The 16230-nt window shown below is 48.1% G+C and overlaps 6 protein-coding genes across 6 annotated transcripts; 3 read left to right on the top strand and 3 right to left on the bottom strand.

The window, feature by feature from the left end:
* The first annotated feature begins 809 nt into the window (after positions 1-809).
* F4817DRAFT_274330 (TRP-domain-containing protein) lies at positions 810-3529 on the top strand. Its single transcript, XM_049299475.1, has 3 exons — positions 810-1282; positions 1379-2938; positions 3007-3529. The coding sequence occupies exons 1-3, from the start codon at positions 964-966 to the stop codon at positions 3378-3380; spliced, it is 2253 nt and encodes a 750-aa protein (XP_049154644.1). The 5' UTR covers positions 810-963; the 3' UTR covers positions 3381-3529.
* Positions 3530-4097: 568 nt separating this feature from the next.
* On the top strand, positions 4098-5911 carry F4817DRAFT_351439 (proteasome component PRE2). The gene is made up of 2 exons (XM_049305078.1): positions 4098-4382; positions 4483-5911. The coding sequence occupies exons 1-2, from the start codon at positions 4245-4247 to the stop codon at positions 5200-5202; spliced, it is 858 nt and encodes a 285-aa protein (XP_049154643.1). The 5' UTR covers positions 4098-4244; the 3' UTR covers positions 5203-5911.
* On the bottom strand, positions 5386-7665 carry F4817DRAFT_274317 (glycoprotease family protein). The gene is made up of 2 exons (XM_049299474.1): positions 7589-7665; positions 5386-7539 (listed from the first exon to the last, which is right to left on the bottom strand). Exon 2 carries the CDS (start codon positions 7103-7105, stop codon positions 5570-5572), a length of 1536 nt encoding a protein of 511 aa, XP_049154642.1. The 5' UTR covers positions 7106-7539; positions 7589-7665; the 3' UTR covers positions 5386-5569.
* On the top strand, positions 7587-9769 carry F4817DRAFT_320293 (uncharacterized protein; the record flags this gene model as incomplete). The annotated part of the gene is made up of 4 exons (XM_049301167.1): positions 7587-7690; positions 7752-8009; positions 8062-8498; positions 8559-9769. 4 exons carry the CDS (start codon positions 7587-7589, stop codon positions 9767-9769), a joined length of 2010 nt encoding a protein of 669 aa, XP_049154641.1.
* Positions 9770-10048: 279 nt separating this feature from the next.
* F4817DRAFT_361871 (SNF2 family N-terminal domain-containing protein) lies at positions 10049-13314 on the bottom strand (the record flags this gene model as incomplete). Its single annotated transcript, XM_049306460.1, has 11 exons — positions 10049-10165; positions 10215-10371; positions 10445-10630; positions 10682-11501; positions 11552-11751; positions 11803-11833; positions 11886-12006; positions 12055-12127; positions 12177-12290; positions 12342-12868; positions 12919-13314. 11 exons carry the CDS (start codon positions 13312-13314, stop codon positions 10049-10051), a joined length of 2742 nt encoding a protein of 913 aa, XP_049154640.1.
* Positions 13315-13566: 252 nt separating this feature from the next.
* Positions 13567-15204, bottom strand: F4817DRAFT_274278 (uncharacterized protein). The gene is made up of 2 exons (XM_049299473.1): positions 14501-15204; positions 13567-14444 (listed from the first exon to the last, which is right to left on the bottom strand). Exons 1-2 carry the CDS (start codon positions 14957-14959, stop codon positions 13674-13676), a joined length of 1230 nt encoding a protein of 409 aa, XP_049154639.1. The 5' UTR covers positions 14960-15204; the 3' UTR covers positions 13567-13673.
* Positions 15205-16230: the final 1026 nt, after the last annotated feature.

Raw genomic sequence — 16230 nt, 5'->3', positions numbered from 1 at the left:
ATCTGCCAAGGAGGTCGGGTTTCATATGGATTATCTTGACCTAGCCTCTTCAAACCCCCTGTCGCACCTTTTGCGCCGGGCTCCACGACGATGGCTCCGACAGGGGTAGCTAGACTGGGGTATTGGCCTCGAATGTTCAACTTGGACAGGGGGTATACGCGCAGCCAGTCAACGGTCCCTTCTTTTCATCAAGCAGAGATCTCATCAGGGGTTCTAGACGGAGGTGCATCTGCCATCTTCTAAGCTTGGCTTCCTCTCACCAACCAACCTGCTTTGACCTTCCACAGTCTTTCCTTTTTGGCGCCTTATACAACCTTCTGCTTTCAAAGTTGTCTTTTAGTGATTGTTTTTCACCCACACTCGTTTACTGGTCCAAGTAAGAACTCGTTTCATATATGCGCCGACGCCGACTCTCTCTCACATACTATCGTCAACCTTCTCGTCATCGTTGACAACGCGTCCCAGGCCCGTTCGTCTTCCATATCTAGGAACGGTCCTGGGTCCTGCTATCCTTTCACTCTTTCTTCGGAGAACGTCTTGTTGCCGATTTTCTATTCTTGCCACGGGTTGATCCTTGGCCATCTTTTGTTTGCATGCTTTTCCTTTAGGCAACAAGACCATCTCCTTGGTATTGTGCTGTTTATCGTACATCATTTCTATGTAACTACATTAAACTCCTAAGACGGTTATCCATCCAACAAATCACCAGTCATCCCATACCCCGGACGGACGCCTTTTCTTCGATCCGGTTCATTTTTGCAAGCGATACAGATTTTTAATAGGCTCGTCAAAACGGCTATCTACGCCGTGGTATACCAGGCAGCATCTAGCGATTGTTTTTTATACACAGCTGGGCAGGCGTCTACACAGGCAACATACATATAGATAACGAACAGTTTCCATTTCCCAGTGGGCTCACGATTTCCTTGGGTTATTCTACGATATAGACAAAATCCGATCAGCATGGCGATATCGAATTCGAGGTGGAATATCCGGCGAGCGGCCATATGGGCGACGGCACTTGCCAGCGGAGTCCTGAGCAGCGATGTTTTGACGACGAGCGGATTCAACAATTGCGAGGAGAATAGCAGCATTAGGGTCCAAACAGTAGAAATTTCTTATAATAATGCCGACAAGATCGTGTCTTTCGATATTGTAGGCACGAGCGACAAACGGCAAAATGTAACGGCATGGCTCTCCCTGAGCGCGTACGGGCAAGATGTTTACACAAACGCCTTTAATCCTTGCAATGAGACCACATACGTCGATGCATTGTGTCCTGGTATGCTTATCGAGCCTCGTCGATTTCTTATTTTTATCTTTTATTTTATTTTACTTTATTTTATTTTTCGAAGTTATAATGCTAACAGAAGAACAGCTCCGGCCGGTGTCTTTACTGCAAGAGGTACTCAGGCGATACCTTCGCAGTATGCTGGTGTCATTCCTGCTGTTGCTTTCCAGGTACCTGACATAGCAGCTCAGGCGACGCTAAAGCTTAAGACCTTAGATAGCGGAGAAGAAGTTGCCTGTATCCAGGCGCAAATAACGAATGGCAAGACGACCGATGTGCCCGCAGTCTCGTATATCGCCGCCGGTGTGGCGGGAGCAGCTCTGTTGCTGGGTGGTGCTGGAGCTATCAGTGCAGCGGGAGGAGCTGGTGCGGCTGGCGGAGCTGGAGGTACTATGAGCCCGAGTTTCATGGAGATGTTCGGCATTTTCCAAGGTTTCGCGATGAACGGCATGATGTCGGTCCAGACGCCACAGGTTTACCGTAGCTTCACGAAGAACTTCGGTTTCTCAACGGGTATCATCCCATGGAGACAAATGCAAGTCTCTATCGACAACTTTCGAGGAATGACGGGTGGAAACTTAACCAGGGACAGTGTTGAATTCCTTCAGAACGCTACTCTTGTCTACCCCGATGGCACAACCGCGAGCGGGAAGGGTTCGCTCTTCGGTCGTTCCGTGGCAGAAGTGGTTCACCTTGCTATTCGTGATGCCGAAGCGTCGGTTAGCGCAACGGGCACCGACGCAGAAACACCGTCAAGTACCGAAGCGACGATCCGTGCAGCTGTCTCGGGTATTCAAGGATACGTCCAGCAATTGTCTGTACCACAGTCTAACACGTTTATGACGCTTTTATTGATTGTCGCCATCGTCGTTGCTGTTATTGTTGTCGGTATCTTGTTGGTGAAGGTTATCCTCGAGGCTTGGTCCCTATATGGCCACTTTCCCGAGTCTTTGACTGGCTTCCGCAAGCATTATTGGGGTTCGATTGCTCGTGCCATCACGTCCCTCATTCTGGTTCTCTACAGCATCTGGGTTCTATATTGTGTGTTCCAATTCACACATGGGGATTCCTGGGCAGCCCAGGCACTTGCCGCTGTTACTCTTATCCTATTTACTGCCATTCTAGCTTTCTTCTCCTGGAGGATCTGGAGTATCGCGCATAAGCTCAAGAACAGCGAGGGAGACACGTCGGGCCTCTACGAGGATAAGGAGCACTGGGTTAAGTACTCCCTCTTCTACGAATCGTATAAAAAAGACTACTGGTGGATCTTCGTACCAGTTATTGTCTATATGTTCGCTAAGGGTTGCGTCCTCGCCGCCACCGATGGTCATGGTATGGCGCAGTCGATTTGTCTCTTAATCGTCGAAGGGTCAATGTTAGCCTTGTTGATCTGGAGTAGACCATTCGAGCGGAAATCTGGTAATGTCATCAACATTGCTATTGCCGTTGTGCGTGTTCTTTCAATCGTCTGCGTTCTCCTCTTCGTCGAAGAATTCGGCATCGCCCAAACCACGCAGACAGTTGCCGGTGTCGCCCTGATTGCCATCCAATCGGGTCTTGCAGGAACTCTCGCAATCCTCATCGCATGGAATGCGATTGTAGCCTGCTTCAAGCCGAACCCTCACCGCAAGCGCAGAAAGGAGATGGGTAAGTTAAACAATACCACCCTTCCCCAGAACGTGAAACTAGGAACAGCATTCTAACAGAGATTACAGAGCAATACCAGCGTGATATGGACACCTTGACGCCTCTGGACGCACGTAACTCGCTACTCCTGGATCGCTCAAAGACCAATGAGACTAGAATCACCATTACATACACCAATTCTGTATCAGACTCCAAGCAGCTGCTCGACCGCCGTTCCCCTTCACCGGATCCATATATCGGCGTCGCAGTCGAGCCATCCGATACCTACTCACCATTAAGCCTTTCGTACACCAGCAGACCCTTAACGCCCAGCATACCGATGAGAGGTCAAGACCGAAGTGCGGCTCCTGCCGGGCAACAACCGAACGTAGGGGGCGGGTATGGTGACAGCTACGGGCAACAGAATGGATATTCTGGGTCTCGCGGACCTTCCGTGTACTAAATTACTAAGTTACGGACGGGATGGGAAATAATGGCCCGGGGAGTGGCGGTGAAAGATGGGTATGGGGGGATAGGATACAGATTTAGAAGTAAAGTCCACACCTAGTAGTATCTATTCGAGACGACAGAGAAAAAGTTGACCACACCAACGGTGTACCATGGCATAATGTGGCCACGAAACGGTGTATAAAGACGACAGGCAGTCCACGCCTGGCTAACATAGATGCCTATACATTTCATTTATCTCATTCTAACGGCCGTCCCTATCTTCTCTACGAGTATATAGCTGTAACCTGTATTCAATTGTAGTGAGCGCGGCCATATCTTATTATTATTCCTTTGAAGTTTTTGATTGTTAATTTGTATAAGTGCGGGTTTGGGTCACTTATGGATGTGTTGCTTATGTTGATTATTTTATAAAGATTTCTTAATTCATGATTGGATTTGATGTAAATGAGAGTCTTGTGGCCTAGGTACTGGATAGATTGAGGAATGATCTCGTAGTTGTAGATGCTAAGGTTATTTCAGTATTTCAGTATGTATCTCGGTACGTGTATCTAAGATGAATGAGATTATGTAATGTTCGATTATCTAATTGAATGTGGGATGAAAAGAGGTACATAGGTACCTACAGTAGGAGCTTGGACCATCTAGGAAGAGCACTGGAAGGTACCTAAAGTACCTAACCTAAAGTAACGACGCGTGAGGCCAGCTGCCTTGAGCTTTAGACCAGACGTCAATCATTTCGCTGCCCTGCGCTCTTCTACACATCCATCCCGATTGTAACAAAACCAACATCAGTTCGACTTTTCTAATTACATCTAGCACCCGTCCCGGATACTACTGCCTCGTCTAGATATTGGCCATGGATACCCTCGTAGCCAGGTACAGTCGCCCGACTGCTTTCCAGAATGAGACCTTCGCAGACGAAGAGCAAGAAGACCTCCAGAACGATGTCGCCCCGGGCCTATCTCTCAAATTCGCCATGCCGCCTGTAGCCCAAGTAAGTGGTATCCTATAAATATGCCTAGCTTTTAATGGAGGAGAGAAGAGAAAGCGAAAGTAAAAGCAAACAAAGCTAATCGATCTTGAAAAAAATCCAGCCCTCAGCATGGCTCCGCGCAGCAACAGACGACCGCTCAAACCCCGACTGCCCTATCAAGATCGCTCACGGTACAACGACCCTCGCTTTCCGATTCCAGGGCGGTATCATCGTAGCGACAGATTCTCGAGCTACGGCCGGCAACTGGATCGCCTCGCAGACCGTCAAGAAGGTCATCGAGATTAACAACTGCCTGTTGGGCACTATGGCCGGTGGTGCCGCCGACTGCCAGTACTGGCTCGCCTGGCTAGGCATGCAGTGCCGCCTACACGAGCTGCGTCACAAGCGCCGCATCAGCGTCGCCGCAGCCTCCAAGATCCTCGCCAACCTCGTCTATCAATACAAGGGCATGGGCCTGTCTATGGGAACCATGTGTGCCGGTGTCACCAAGGAAGAGGGCCCCGCTCTCTACTATATCGACTCCGACGGAACCCGACTTGCCGGAAACCTATTCTGTGTTGGCTCCGGTCAGACATTCGCCTACGGTGTACTCGATGCGGAGTACCGCTACGATTTGAGCGAGGAGGACGCTCTAGAACTAGGCCGCCGGAGTATCCTGGCCGCTACGCACCGAGATGCGTACTCAGGTGGTTTCATTAACCTTTACCACGTCAAGGAAGAGGGTTGGGTCAAACATGGCTTCAGCGACACGAACCCGATATTCTGGAAGACGAAGTTAGAGAAGGGCGAGTTTACCAACGTTACCAGCTCCCTGGACTAAATCAAGGTTTTGGTTAGGGATGAATTATTACGAAGGGCATGCTGGATGATATCAGGGAGCATCAGCTGGCATGTCGTAAGGGAGAAAGGGGGGAAGTGCAAAACAGAGCTTGATAGACTATCTCGGTACCTAACCATCTCAGCGAATTCCCCCGGGTCACTACCTAGGGTCCGCTGCGTAAATGTACAACAATTAAGGAGTCAAGACCTTCTGCCCCCTTTCTACAACTAGATTCGCATTGCTTTCCCTAGATAGCCTAACTCCAGTGTATGCTATAATACCATGCTATGCAATATAGTACAGATAGTATTCGTACAAGATGGTCCGCTTTCCCCCGATCATATGTAAACTTCTCTCTAAAGGGGTATCATGATTTTGTCTCTTCGACATTCTTCCAACCCGGGACTCCTAGAATACCACCATCCTCAGAATTCGGATCAAGAGGCCACTTCTTGATAGCAAGGACGTCTAGCTCGCTCCGCCAGCCTGCTTCGTACATCTCCATACCGGTCCACGCTATCATGGCGCCATTATCAGTGCATAGCGGTAGCGGCGGGCATACAAGTTCGATATGGCTGTAGCCACGGACATCCAATATCCCGCGTAGAATATGCATCAGGTAACGATTACTTGCAACACCACCAGCCACGACAAGCGTGCGGACATCGCGCAGCAGCGTACTATCCTCCCCCTTCCCCTTCCCCTCATATGCTACCCCGCTCTTAGAAAGCGCAAGCAATAACCGGCTCGCCAAATGCTCAAAAGCAAGCCGCATCGTATGCTGAGCAATAAGCCGGCGCTCCGCAAGCTCCATATCCGGGTTCTCCAGCATAACCTTGATGACCTGTCCGTTCAGCCCCGCGAACTCAAACGACATGTCGACCGACTCGGAGAGCGGCGGAGTTAATTTCCAGCCGAACCCGGGATCATAGATCTTGATCTCTTCCGCGCGTGTGGGGGGTGGGGTGTACGCGTAGTCGGACGGGCCGTTTGGAAAAGCGAAGCGCTCGAGGTGCGCGGCGTACATGACGCCGTTGCTGGCGGCGAGTTCGGAGGCGGGGATGATGTCTCGCGCGCATTTGTCGAGCATGTCCCCGATGGCGATGTTTTGGGCTTCGGCGAGGATGGAGTGGTTGGTGAGGGAGCGGGATAGGACGAGGAGGGAGTGGCCGCCTGAGACTAGGAGGGAGAGGAAGGGGAAGGCTGGAGTTAAGACTTGCTCAGGGGTTTGATCTCGACTTGGCGGTTTATCCTGTTCTCCTATTTGTGTCTGCCCCTCCTTCTGCGCTCTTTTCCGCTTTCCAGCCTCGAGAGCGCTGACTAGTCGCGGCGTCAGCGCGTGCGCCTGCATATGGTGAACGGCTAGCAGCGGTACACCCCAAGCGACGGCGAGTCCCTTAGCCGTGTTGAGACCCGTCGATAGGTTCGACATCATGCCCGGGCCGCGTGTGACCGTGACAAAATCGGGTTTCCTGCGCGGCCGACCATCGACCCAAACTACGTCTCCGCTCGTAGCCTCGTCTCTCGTTTCCATCACACCTGCGTCAGGAAGCGCGCGCATAGCTTCCCTCACCATCCCCGCAAGGTGTTGGGTATGCGACGCAACAGCCGTTATAGGGCGCACGCCTCGAAACTGCCGGTTATCAGACGTGATCTTCTTGTCGAAGAGGAGGCGCGCTGCTCCACGGCCAGCGCCATGGTCTTTCTCCAGCAATGTGACACACGTGTCATCGCATGAGGACTCAATGGCGAGTGTGAGGAGAGGCCGGGAAGATAGCGGGCGTCGCTGCGACCCTGAGAAACGGCGGGTATACCATGATAGGTTTTCTGTTGGAGGGCTAAGACGGGCCAATACCGGCGCCAGAGAGCGTGGCCGCGTTGCTCCCAACCATGCTACACTCATTAATCCTATGATATAGATGATAAGTGTTGAAGAACACGATAGGATAAATCACGTTATGGGCATTTAATGGTTAGAGTGGAAAGTCAATATTCTTTTCTCTTATCTTATCGCAAGTACCCAAGTATCTAAGTACCTATTACCCCTATTTCCCCTATTCCTCACCCTAAGAGATACTGAAGGTATATGTTTGCTACATACATAGCTAATCTTATTATCTATCTAAACGCAGCATATACCTAATAGTATATGATGGGGTAGCTTATTTCTGAGGTAATTACAGGGTAAATAGTTGGTATAAAAACTTATCAGTTCGAAGAGACTCGTAGGCTTACTAGTTGCATTATTGATGAGAAGAAGAGATATGGAGCAGACGATCAAACGTGCATCAGAATCAGAGAAGCATTAGAAACCATTACGGAGAAATCAGATGGAAAGTTTCTCTTTGAGACGAAATGATATTTAGTACTAACAGATACTAGGAATGTTCATCTACGCTAAATTAGTCCTGCAGATGGTGAAAGATCAGGGGACTCTCTACGACATCGAGATGCAGATGGAAAGTCTCCCAGATGGGCTAGACCAAGCGTAAGTGGGAAGAACTCGGCATAGTTTCACGGACACTCACGGACTGCTAATGGTCTTATAGTTATGGCCGCCTCCTTGATAGGATTAAGAGTGGACTTACACAGGCTCTCCGTGATGTTGTGCGTGCTATATTACAATGGATAGCTTGCGCCCAAAGGCCCCTGAGAGAAGAGGAGATACTACAGATACTAGCTGTAGAGCCCGGAAAGCCTGATTTCACCAAGGGGCGCAAGGAATTCCGCGATATTTGTAGGGCATGCGGTCCGATTATTGAGGTTCATGGAGGGTTTATTCGGTTTGTTCACTTTTCCGCTAAAGAGTAAGGGTCACATCTTAGGTCCCTGCTTTACAAGATTGTTAATTTGATTTAGATACCTTCTCCACGAACAAAGCGGTATTTACCTGAACCTCACTGAAGCACATCTCAATGCCACTCTACTCTGCGCAACGTACCTGTCATTCTCGTCGTTGGATCCGTTATTCTATTCTCGGCCGGAAGTACAGAACGATATCCAGAGGCGAATTATGAGCGGCGATTATGTTATGTTTGAATACACGTCGGTGGCGTTTCTAGAGCATCTTAAGACATACTTACAGAGTCGGGATCTAGATATAGAAATTTCTCTCGTCACAACTCTAAGACAACTCCACAAGGTCCGAGGCACCGCTCCCACCAATAGTGACCATATCCCAACCCGTTTTATTCGCACATTCAAGGATTTAGCCGATGTACCCGAGCTTCATGTCTTTCTCTCAACCGTAGCGTACTCTCATACACAAGCCCGGCTTGGGTTAACTAACCGAGATGGTAAGGATATGGTATAAAGCTTATATTAGCGATGCTAATATTATCCCCTAAACATTATAGGTTTCTCAATCAGCGATCCTCTCCAGATCTTCTTAGCTCGGCGAAGACTTCGGCAAGCCATAGAAAGCATGATATGTCAGGGGCCGAACCATATACCCGACTGTCGTTGCGATCATCTAAATCATCTTTACGGGACGAAGATATATCATTGTGATCAATATTTTTGCTACGCATACCAAAGTGGATTTGAGTCGAAACAAGCCAGAGATCGACACTTGGAAATTCACAAACGCTCACACAAATGCCCTGTGGAAAACTGTCTATTTTCAGAGATAGGTTTCCATGACGCAACAGAGTTTGATAGGCACACGCGCGCAGCACATCCCTCAGGGACCCTCGAGAGGAATCACGCAGGCCCTGGCGCGTTACCCATTCAACCGTCAGATGATCTATTCAATATCCTTTGGAGTGCAGTGATACTAGATCAGCGGCAAATATTCGAAGAGATGCTGATTGGAGTACAAGAAACTACTTTCTCGAAATATACATGGGACCGGCTTATATGTGAAGCTTCCTCGAAAGCTTCCTCAAATACTTTCTCCTGTCTACTTGACCAGCCGTGGCTCGATTTGTCGAAATATCCGTTGGCATTGACAGCGGCATTAGAGGCAGAAAACGTCCCAAACATCAAGCTCTTGCTCTCTCATGGACTAAATATGTCAGAAACCTCACCTAGTTTATATGAGGTAGATGCATTCGAGTCCGTCAGAAAACCACTCGCGAGACAGCCGAAACTTTCCGGATACGTTCATGCGTTAAGAACTTGGAATCCAAAACTGATAACTTGTTTAATCCACGAATGTCAGGTTGAGTTCCCTGAGCAAATTGATGAACCAGGAATGATCTTCAGTAGTCCTCGAATTGGTTTATATACCCCCGATGAAGCGATGGGGCGTTTTAACGAAATAAAACAGCACATCATTTGGCCCGAAGCATATGTTCGAGGTGTTAGGCAAGCCGTAGAGAGTGGGTGCGCTGTTGCTGTTAGGATCTGTCTGGAAAACGGAGGTAACCCGAATGCAAGCCACCTTATAGAAAGTCATAGTAAGAAGGGAAGGAGCCTATTGTTTCACGCAATTTATATAGGAAACGAAAACGGTGCCGAGTTAGTGAAGCTACTTTTAAAGCACGGTGCAACGGTAGAAGGGCTAGATCTTCACATGAAAGGGGTGGGCAGAAAGATGGCGACGATCGAGAAATGCTTTGGATAAAGAAGTTGTTCGCAGAATCCAGGCAGGTGAGGACCTTGCTATAACCCCGTCTGGAAGGAAAAAGCGAGCGTAAGGTCTGAGGGTTTAACGAAGTAATGGAAGTAATAATTTGATTTTGGGCGGATGTAACTCCCTTCTGTTATTTTGGACTATATTATATTATACATGTATTAGTTAGGCATTGACGCCAACTAGAAGATAATTTAATCGCTCTTAGATAGAATTGTACATTTGATATCCTACATCTGTTAGTCTTGCTTGTAAAGCCCGGAAGATTTCCTATATTTTTCCATAACTGACCTGTAGTATGGTTCTCGCCTCGTCCCGGTTAGCCGCAGAATCGTCTAGGGAAGAGGCAATGAGATTCGTCTTCCATGACTGCCTTTGTAGAATATACTATGTAGCCTCTATTAGCAAGGTCCATCTTTGTCCATTTCAGACTTGCCTGTTCGACCGAATCCGAGCCAGACACAATATAGCGCGTGGTTATAACTTCGTTCTCTTGTCCTAAACGATAGACGCGGTCCATGGCTTGCTGTTCTATCAAGGGATTCCATCCAGGTTCCATTATGTGCACGCGGATAGCCATAGTTAGATCAAGTCTATCGGTAAGTTAGTTAATCGCGAGACCTATTATATATTTGTATAGGGGTCAAGTTCTTATATGTAGCCTACCCGACCGCAGCACTTCCCAGTGAAGCGAGCAATATAGTGCACTTCTGATTGGTGCGGAACTCTTCAAGTGCATAGCGTCTCTGCGCCAGACTCTTACTGCCATCAAGCCTTTGGTACGTAAAAGAGTTCAACGATAGCGCTCTGCCAATAAGATCCAACATGCCTGTCCATGTCGAGAATATGATGCTATGTTTGGTCAACTCCGTTAAACTGGAAATATATTTGAAGGTAGCTTACCTCTTCGCTGGTCGCTGGTTAGATGCAATTGCTACTGTATGATCGTTTTGCAGGTTTTGCAGCAGAGCCTTCACTTTTGATGAAGGGTGATATCTCGGTGGTTGAATTTTAGAGCCTTTCGCCGATCTTATGTTATCATCTCCCTCTATGGTAGTGTCATTGCACAGAGGGCAGGTGAAATAACTACTATCATCGTAGACACTGCTGCTTTGGTGGCATACCTGACATACCTGATGGAAACATGAAAATACATGATAAGACGATTCGTCTTCATGGTCAAAAATCTTGCCACAAATTTCGCACCCCTGAGATTGAGGATAGGTAGCATCTTTAAGCCAATCTTGCAGATCTCCAGGAAGCAAGTCGCTACCGTGGTTACAAATCTGCCGAAGCCGGAGAATAAATTGAAATGTATTCATGATTGCTCCTCCTGACTCAATGGCTAGCGCGAACCCCCTTTTGACCAAGTTGTAGAGTGTTTGCTCTTCATCATTCAAGTGAACATAATGGATGAGATCTCTCCGTGGAGGGAGACTAAGATCGGTGTAAACTGCTGCTTTCGTTCGGCGGAGGGCGATTGATTTTATTAGTGACCTAAGTCGCCCCCATCCACCTTGTTGTTCTTTATAGATCGGGGCCAAGAATGTGTGTTTAAATATATCGGGATCATTGAACGGATCGACCCTTAGAAATTCGACAAGAGCACCTAGGTCCTCTAAGCGATTCTGGATAGGCGTGCCCGTCAAACACCAACGATGTTTGGCTTTGAGCATCCTCACCGCCTGAAATATCTTTGAAGCACGGTTTCTCACGATATGTGCTATAAAGCCTTTCAGTAAAACAAAATTAGTGGTGGCAATCGCTGCTTACCCTCATCGAGAACAACACGATGCCAGTCAATGCCATAGAGAAGCCCAGACCGCCCAATCGAGGCATTTCCACCTGGCAATTCGGCCCTGAGAGTCTCATATGTCGTAAAGACGATATCGACTCTTTTGAGAGTTGCGGCAACCTTGTCTCTCGACGACCCATGATAGATGCTATAGCTTAGGGACCCTTTCTTAAAATGTCTTTGATATAGTTAGATCGGAGTTGATAGCAACTATCAGCGCGATGCATACCTTTCTATCTGGCCTTGCCAACAAGTAATAGCTAGGCTACTTTAGTAAAAGCAGTCTAACGAGCTGTAACTGCTAGTACTTACTTGACACGGGGCAAACTATCAGATTTATACAGGGCCCCTGACAATGGTCATTCCTGTTTTCATTATTTAGAGATGTTGCGATGAGGGCTAGGGTCGTAAGCGTTTTTCCGAGCCCCATTTCCTTGAAGTATATCAGTAAAGCTCAACAAGCTACGGAGTGAGTTCTCACATCTGCAAGAAGACCGCCAAGGCAGAGCTTCGGCTCTCCGGTAGCGTGTCTTTGAGTCACCGTATTATAGAATCTGTGCAGAATAAGTAACATGCCAAACGGGTGCTAGTTAGCTTCCAAACCTAAAGGAAGAAGACGTCGCATCAGTCTTTTCAACCCAAACAGAAGGGAACTCCGCATTACGAATATCTCCCGACTCCTTCTCCATCATCATAGCGAGCGCTTTACTTTGATACCTGGCTGCTTCTCAGTTCACGCCATTATTCCAAATATATTCGAATACTTACGGCTTTAGTTCTGTAGTAATAACCCTTGAGGTTTGTACCCTCCTGAAGTTGGTGGGCCCAGTCGCGCAGTCTAGCAACTCGGTGGCTTTACTTTTGTCGCTTTTGTCCAGAATGGTATATCGCGATGGGGACGTTTCGGGGTCTCCTTGAAAATGATTATCTTCTTTCTTGGAGTACGAAAAGCATTGGGGATTATGGTATGGTCGAAAGATATCATACGAATCCGGTTGTTGAAGGAAGCAATCCTGCTCTAGGAGCATATTCCCGATTGCGTCACCTTGTTCAAATTGCCCGTATATAAGTACCTCGATGGTTTTGGAGGTTTTCAATGATGCTTTGAGTTTCACATCGTAACTCTTCACCAGGTTAACCAAGATTTGGGCCGATATCTGATCGAGAAGCCCTCCATACGAGTTCGAATTCTCGTCTCGAACTATTACCATAGTACCGCTTACTTCAAGTTTCACGTCTTTTGATTCTTTCCCCGTGATAAATTTATCCTTAAGTTGGAAACCTTCAAGGATAACCTGACGTTCTCGTTAATGCATGGTCTGTTCAACGTGGCTGTCTTACCTACCATTCCAAAGCAAGTGTCATACGAGGCTACCTCGAGGCTTTTCCCAATCACGACAAGATCACCTTTGGTAACATCGCAAGGTACGGTGGAGCATGTTGTGGAAAAGGTACTGTCTCGAGTCTCGATTTCCAGTTGTATCTGCCTTTCATCCCCGAAGCCATTAATCCCGTAGATTTCCGCACCGATGTTGTTATCTACACTATTAGCATAAATATGTTGATTTGAGACGGTCCCTGGTACGCCCGGTCCGTGAGTCGGTCGTGTTTTCTTATGGGGATATAGAACTGTCGTAGTCGAGTCAACGCTAGATTCTCCCCATTGACCTACGGCTTCCGAGGAGCGCTTGGTCCCCGAAACAGAAGAACCAATGTAAGTGTCATCGTTGTCTTCTACCATGTTGCTCATGTCTCATCATATCCTTCTCGGGACTATAAGAAAACGAACCATTCTTGAACGAAAAATAGACTAAATGATATTTACATAACGACACTCATAGAATAAGAGGGAAAGAGGGCTAGGGGCTTAGATGTTGGTATTGTGTGCACTTGGGTTACACGAAAGCTGCAGGCTACTCAGCCCAAGCTAGGCCTCCTATTGAGACCCAAGGCGAATTCTCACCCTGCAGCCAAATAAGCACATCAGGCGCTGGGTGAGTGCAATAATCTTACGTGTAAGCCCGCACATGATTTCTTCACTGAAATCTTAATGCTGCAGAGAAATACCGTAATATATTAATCTACTACATCTTACGCTACTTACATAAAGAGCACAGCCAACATCTCCGTAACTCCCACAACCAGCATCGCAGTTATCGCATCCGCCTTCGGTACCGCTGCGGCGCTTAGACTGAATGATGGTAAAGTGTTATTCGTTGATACACCACTAGCTGCTGCTACCGCCGTGGAGCTCGCAACCTCAGAGGTTATTGGCACCAGTGAGCCCAGCGTGGTTTGCACACTAGGGAGCTCTCGCAATTCGCTCGTCGCTTCGGTAGGACGTGCTTCGATAGCAGTAACGCTAGAGCTGAGGCCGCTCGAACTGCCCAAGGCGCCGGAAAGCGACTGCTGGACCCCGGCGGTTTCGGTGCCTTCAGATCCCAACAGAGACTGGAGACTTCCAGATGTTACTGCACCGCCGGTAGGCAATGCGACGAGCCCAGTTGGTACAGATCCAGGAGGAAGATCTATATTCGTGGCTACTGCCCCAGTAGTAGCCGCAGTGACAGTGGTGTTAGAGAAACCCCCGAACCTCGAAGTGGCAACAGCTCCAGGAACATTGACCACAAGGGCCGAAGTAGACACATTCGCGAAGATCGGTGATGTAACTGTCGCCGACACATCGGCACTAATGATGCGAAAGCTTTGGATAGAAGCAGAGCTGAAAACTACCGCTAGCGTGCTCGAGTTTGCTACGACCCCGACGTTGATAGCCGCGGAAGAAGTAGCAGTTGCGGTAGGCATGATTTGAAAGCTCTGGACGCTTCCGACTAGCACTGCGGAGCTTGACGAAGATGAAGCCACGATGACCTATAAAAGGTTAGGGGCTGCAGCTTGGAGTGTCTGGCTATGAGTAAAGGACTCACCTTTGACGTCTCAAGTACCGCTGTACTTGAGGATATCTCTACCCCAGCATCCGTCGTTGTCCCAAGTGTGGTACTAGAAGTAGTTCCGGCTGCTAAGGACTCAACAGCCGCACTACTCGTAGCGGTCTCACCGGCAGCTGTTGACTCTTCTAGCCCGGGGAGAGCGACTAACTGACCAGCAGTCACTGGTGCGCCAGGGATCTGTACTAATCCCTCGGAGGATACTGCTTCAGGCCCATAACCACCTTTCACATCGGCATTCGTGCCGGATCCCTTATCCCCTCTAACATTTGGCAATTGTTGAAGTTGGCCACTGGAGGAAGATGGCACCGTACTTGGGTGGTTAGAAGTAGGGAAATTTTGATCCTGCTGAAAAATAGGGGCTGGGGTAGCAAGTACTCCATTGAAGGCAGCACCAAGTATAACAGCAAGAGCTGTGACTAGATCTGATTTCCTCATTTCCTATTACCTCTAGCCGCGTATTATATGTACGAAGAATAAACTAACTATGTAAAAAGAACGTAAATACTGCTCAACAGTACAAGCTGACCAGCAGGCGAAGCATTAAGGAGTGACTATAGGAAGGGAAGGAAAGGATAACAGGCGAGAAGGAAAGAGAACTATGAACAGAGATCTGGATGGGAGGTGAGCACCATTTACCATGTGGTTAGACGATATGTAGCTATATAATGCCATGACATACCACGCAACCCTCCGTGATTTTCAGATAGTTGCCTGAGCTTGAGACATCATCCCATAGCTTGACATGTCTTGGCATATACCCTAATAACACTAGTAGTCATCACGGCACCTCGTTTAAGCCGAGGTATAGGCATATTAATTATAGCAGTGAACCTAATTCAAGCATAGTATACTATAATCACGTCCCAGGGGCGCCCTTAGGCCGAACTTAGGTCAGAGCTTACGACGGAGAGCCACGAGGTGAAAGACTACTAAGGTCCGACATCGAGATACCGGCACGAAAGCAGAGAAATTCCAGACGAGTCAAGTAGAAACCACCCGTTACTTCTTGCCAGCATCTACACATCAAGTTAGCAAGTCGATGCGACATACCGTATACACAAGGAAAGCATTAATTAAGCAAGACATTCACCAATCGAAGTGCTCGATATGGGACGAGGGATCCGACGATGCGATACCAGGAAACGCGGCTCAAAAGGGGCCGTGCCCAACGGGCCCCTGATAGTGACGGGAGCTCGGAACTGGAGAGCATCCGGGAATCGATAGCCTACTTCAGCCTTAACGCTTCTTTTTCCGCAAATAAAATCATGTCAAATGAGGGTTAGAAGGGTCTCCGTCGAGGTCTTAGCTCTGGGACTTTGAGACGAAACCCTGCTGGTTCTGAAACCTGCACCACCAAGCAAGTAAGCCTAAAATCAACTTCAAGTCTCGCTTGGGGTTACCGAAGCCTCTAATACGGGATGGATATCTTTAAGAGATATATTGCCATTTATAGGAGTTGCCTTTAAATTACATCATACCCTACAGAGCTGAGAGGACCACCGCGATGCGATATCCAGTAGATCTTACAGGTTACGCGCTGCGATGCCAGATCACTATAACATCTTATTGTAATAGTCTTCATAAGCCATGATTTCCAATACAACTTGCTCGAATTGATGTCACTAAGCTCAAAAAAAAGTAAGATGCAGTCCATATTCTTTCAAACTCATTCCCCAGTGCGGAAGACGAGTTTACGAATGTAATCG

The sequence above is a fragment of the Daldinia loculata genome (assembly GCF_022478755.1).
Source record: "Daldinia loculata strain CBS 113971 unplaced genomic scaffold F4817scaffold_77, whole genome shotgun sequence".
NCBI lineage: Eukaryota > Fungi > Ascomycota > Sordariomycetes > Xylariales > Hypoxylaceae > Daldinia > Daldinia loculata.
The sequence above is the reverse complement of the archived record's forward strand: the minus strand, read 5'-3'. Positions and strand labels throughout refer to the sequence as shown.

Bases quoted from the DNA above. Each gene is read 5' to 3' on its own strand.
- F4817DRAFT_274330 (XM_049299475.1), top strand. From the start codon at position 964: ATGGCGATATCGAATTCGAGGTGGAATATCCGGCGAGCGGCCATATGG. The intron at 1,283-1,378 runs GTATGCTTATCG...ACAGAAGAACAG, and splicing joins CGTCGATGCATTGTGTCCTG to CTCCGGCCGGTGTCTTTACT. The intron at 2,939-3,006 runs GTAAGTTAAACA...CAGAGATTACAG, and splicing joins CAAGCGCAGAAAGGAGATGG to AGCAATACCAGCGTGATATG.
- F4817DRAFT_351439 (XM_049305078.1), top strand. From the start codon at position 4,245: ATGGATACCCTCGTAGCCAGGTACAGTCGCCCGACTGCTTTCCAGAAT. The intron at 4,383-4,482 runs GTAAGTGGTATC...AAAAAAATCCAG, and splicing joins CCATGCCGCCTGTAGCCCAA to CCCTCAGCATGGCTCCGCGC.
- F4817DRAFT_274317 (XM_049299474.1), bottom strand. From the start codon at position 7,105: ATGAGTGTAGCATGGTTGGGAGCAACGCGGCCACGCTCTCTGGCGCCG.
- F4817DRAFT_274278 (XM_049299473.1), bottom strand. From the start codon at position 14,959: ATGAGGAAATCAGATCTAGTCACAGCTCTTGCTGTTATACTTGGTGCT. The intron at 14,445-14,500 runs GTGAGTCCTTTA...AACCTTTTATAG, and splicing joins CGGTACTTGAGACGTCAAAG to GTCATCGTGGCTTCATCTTC.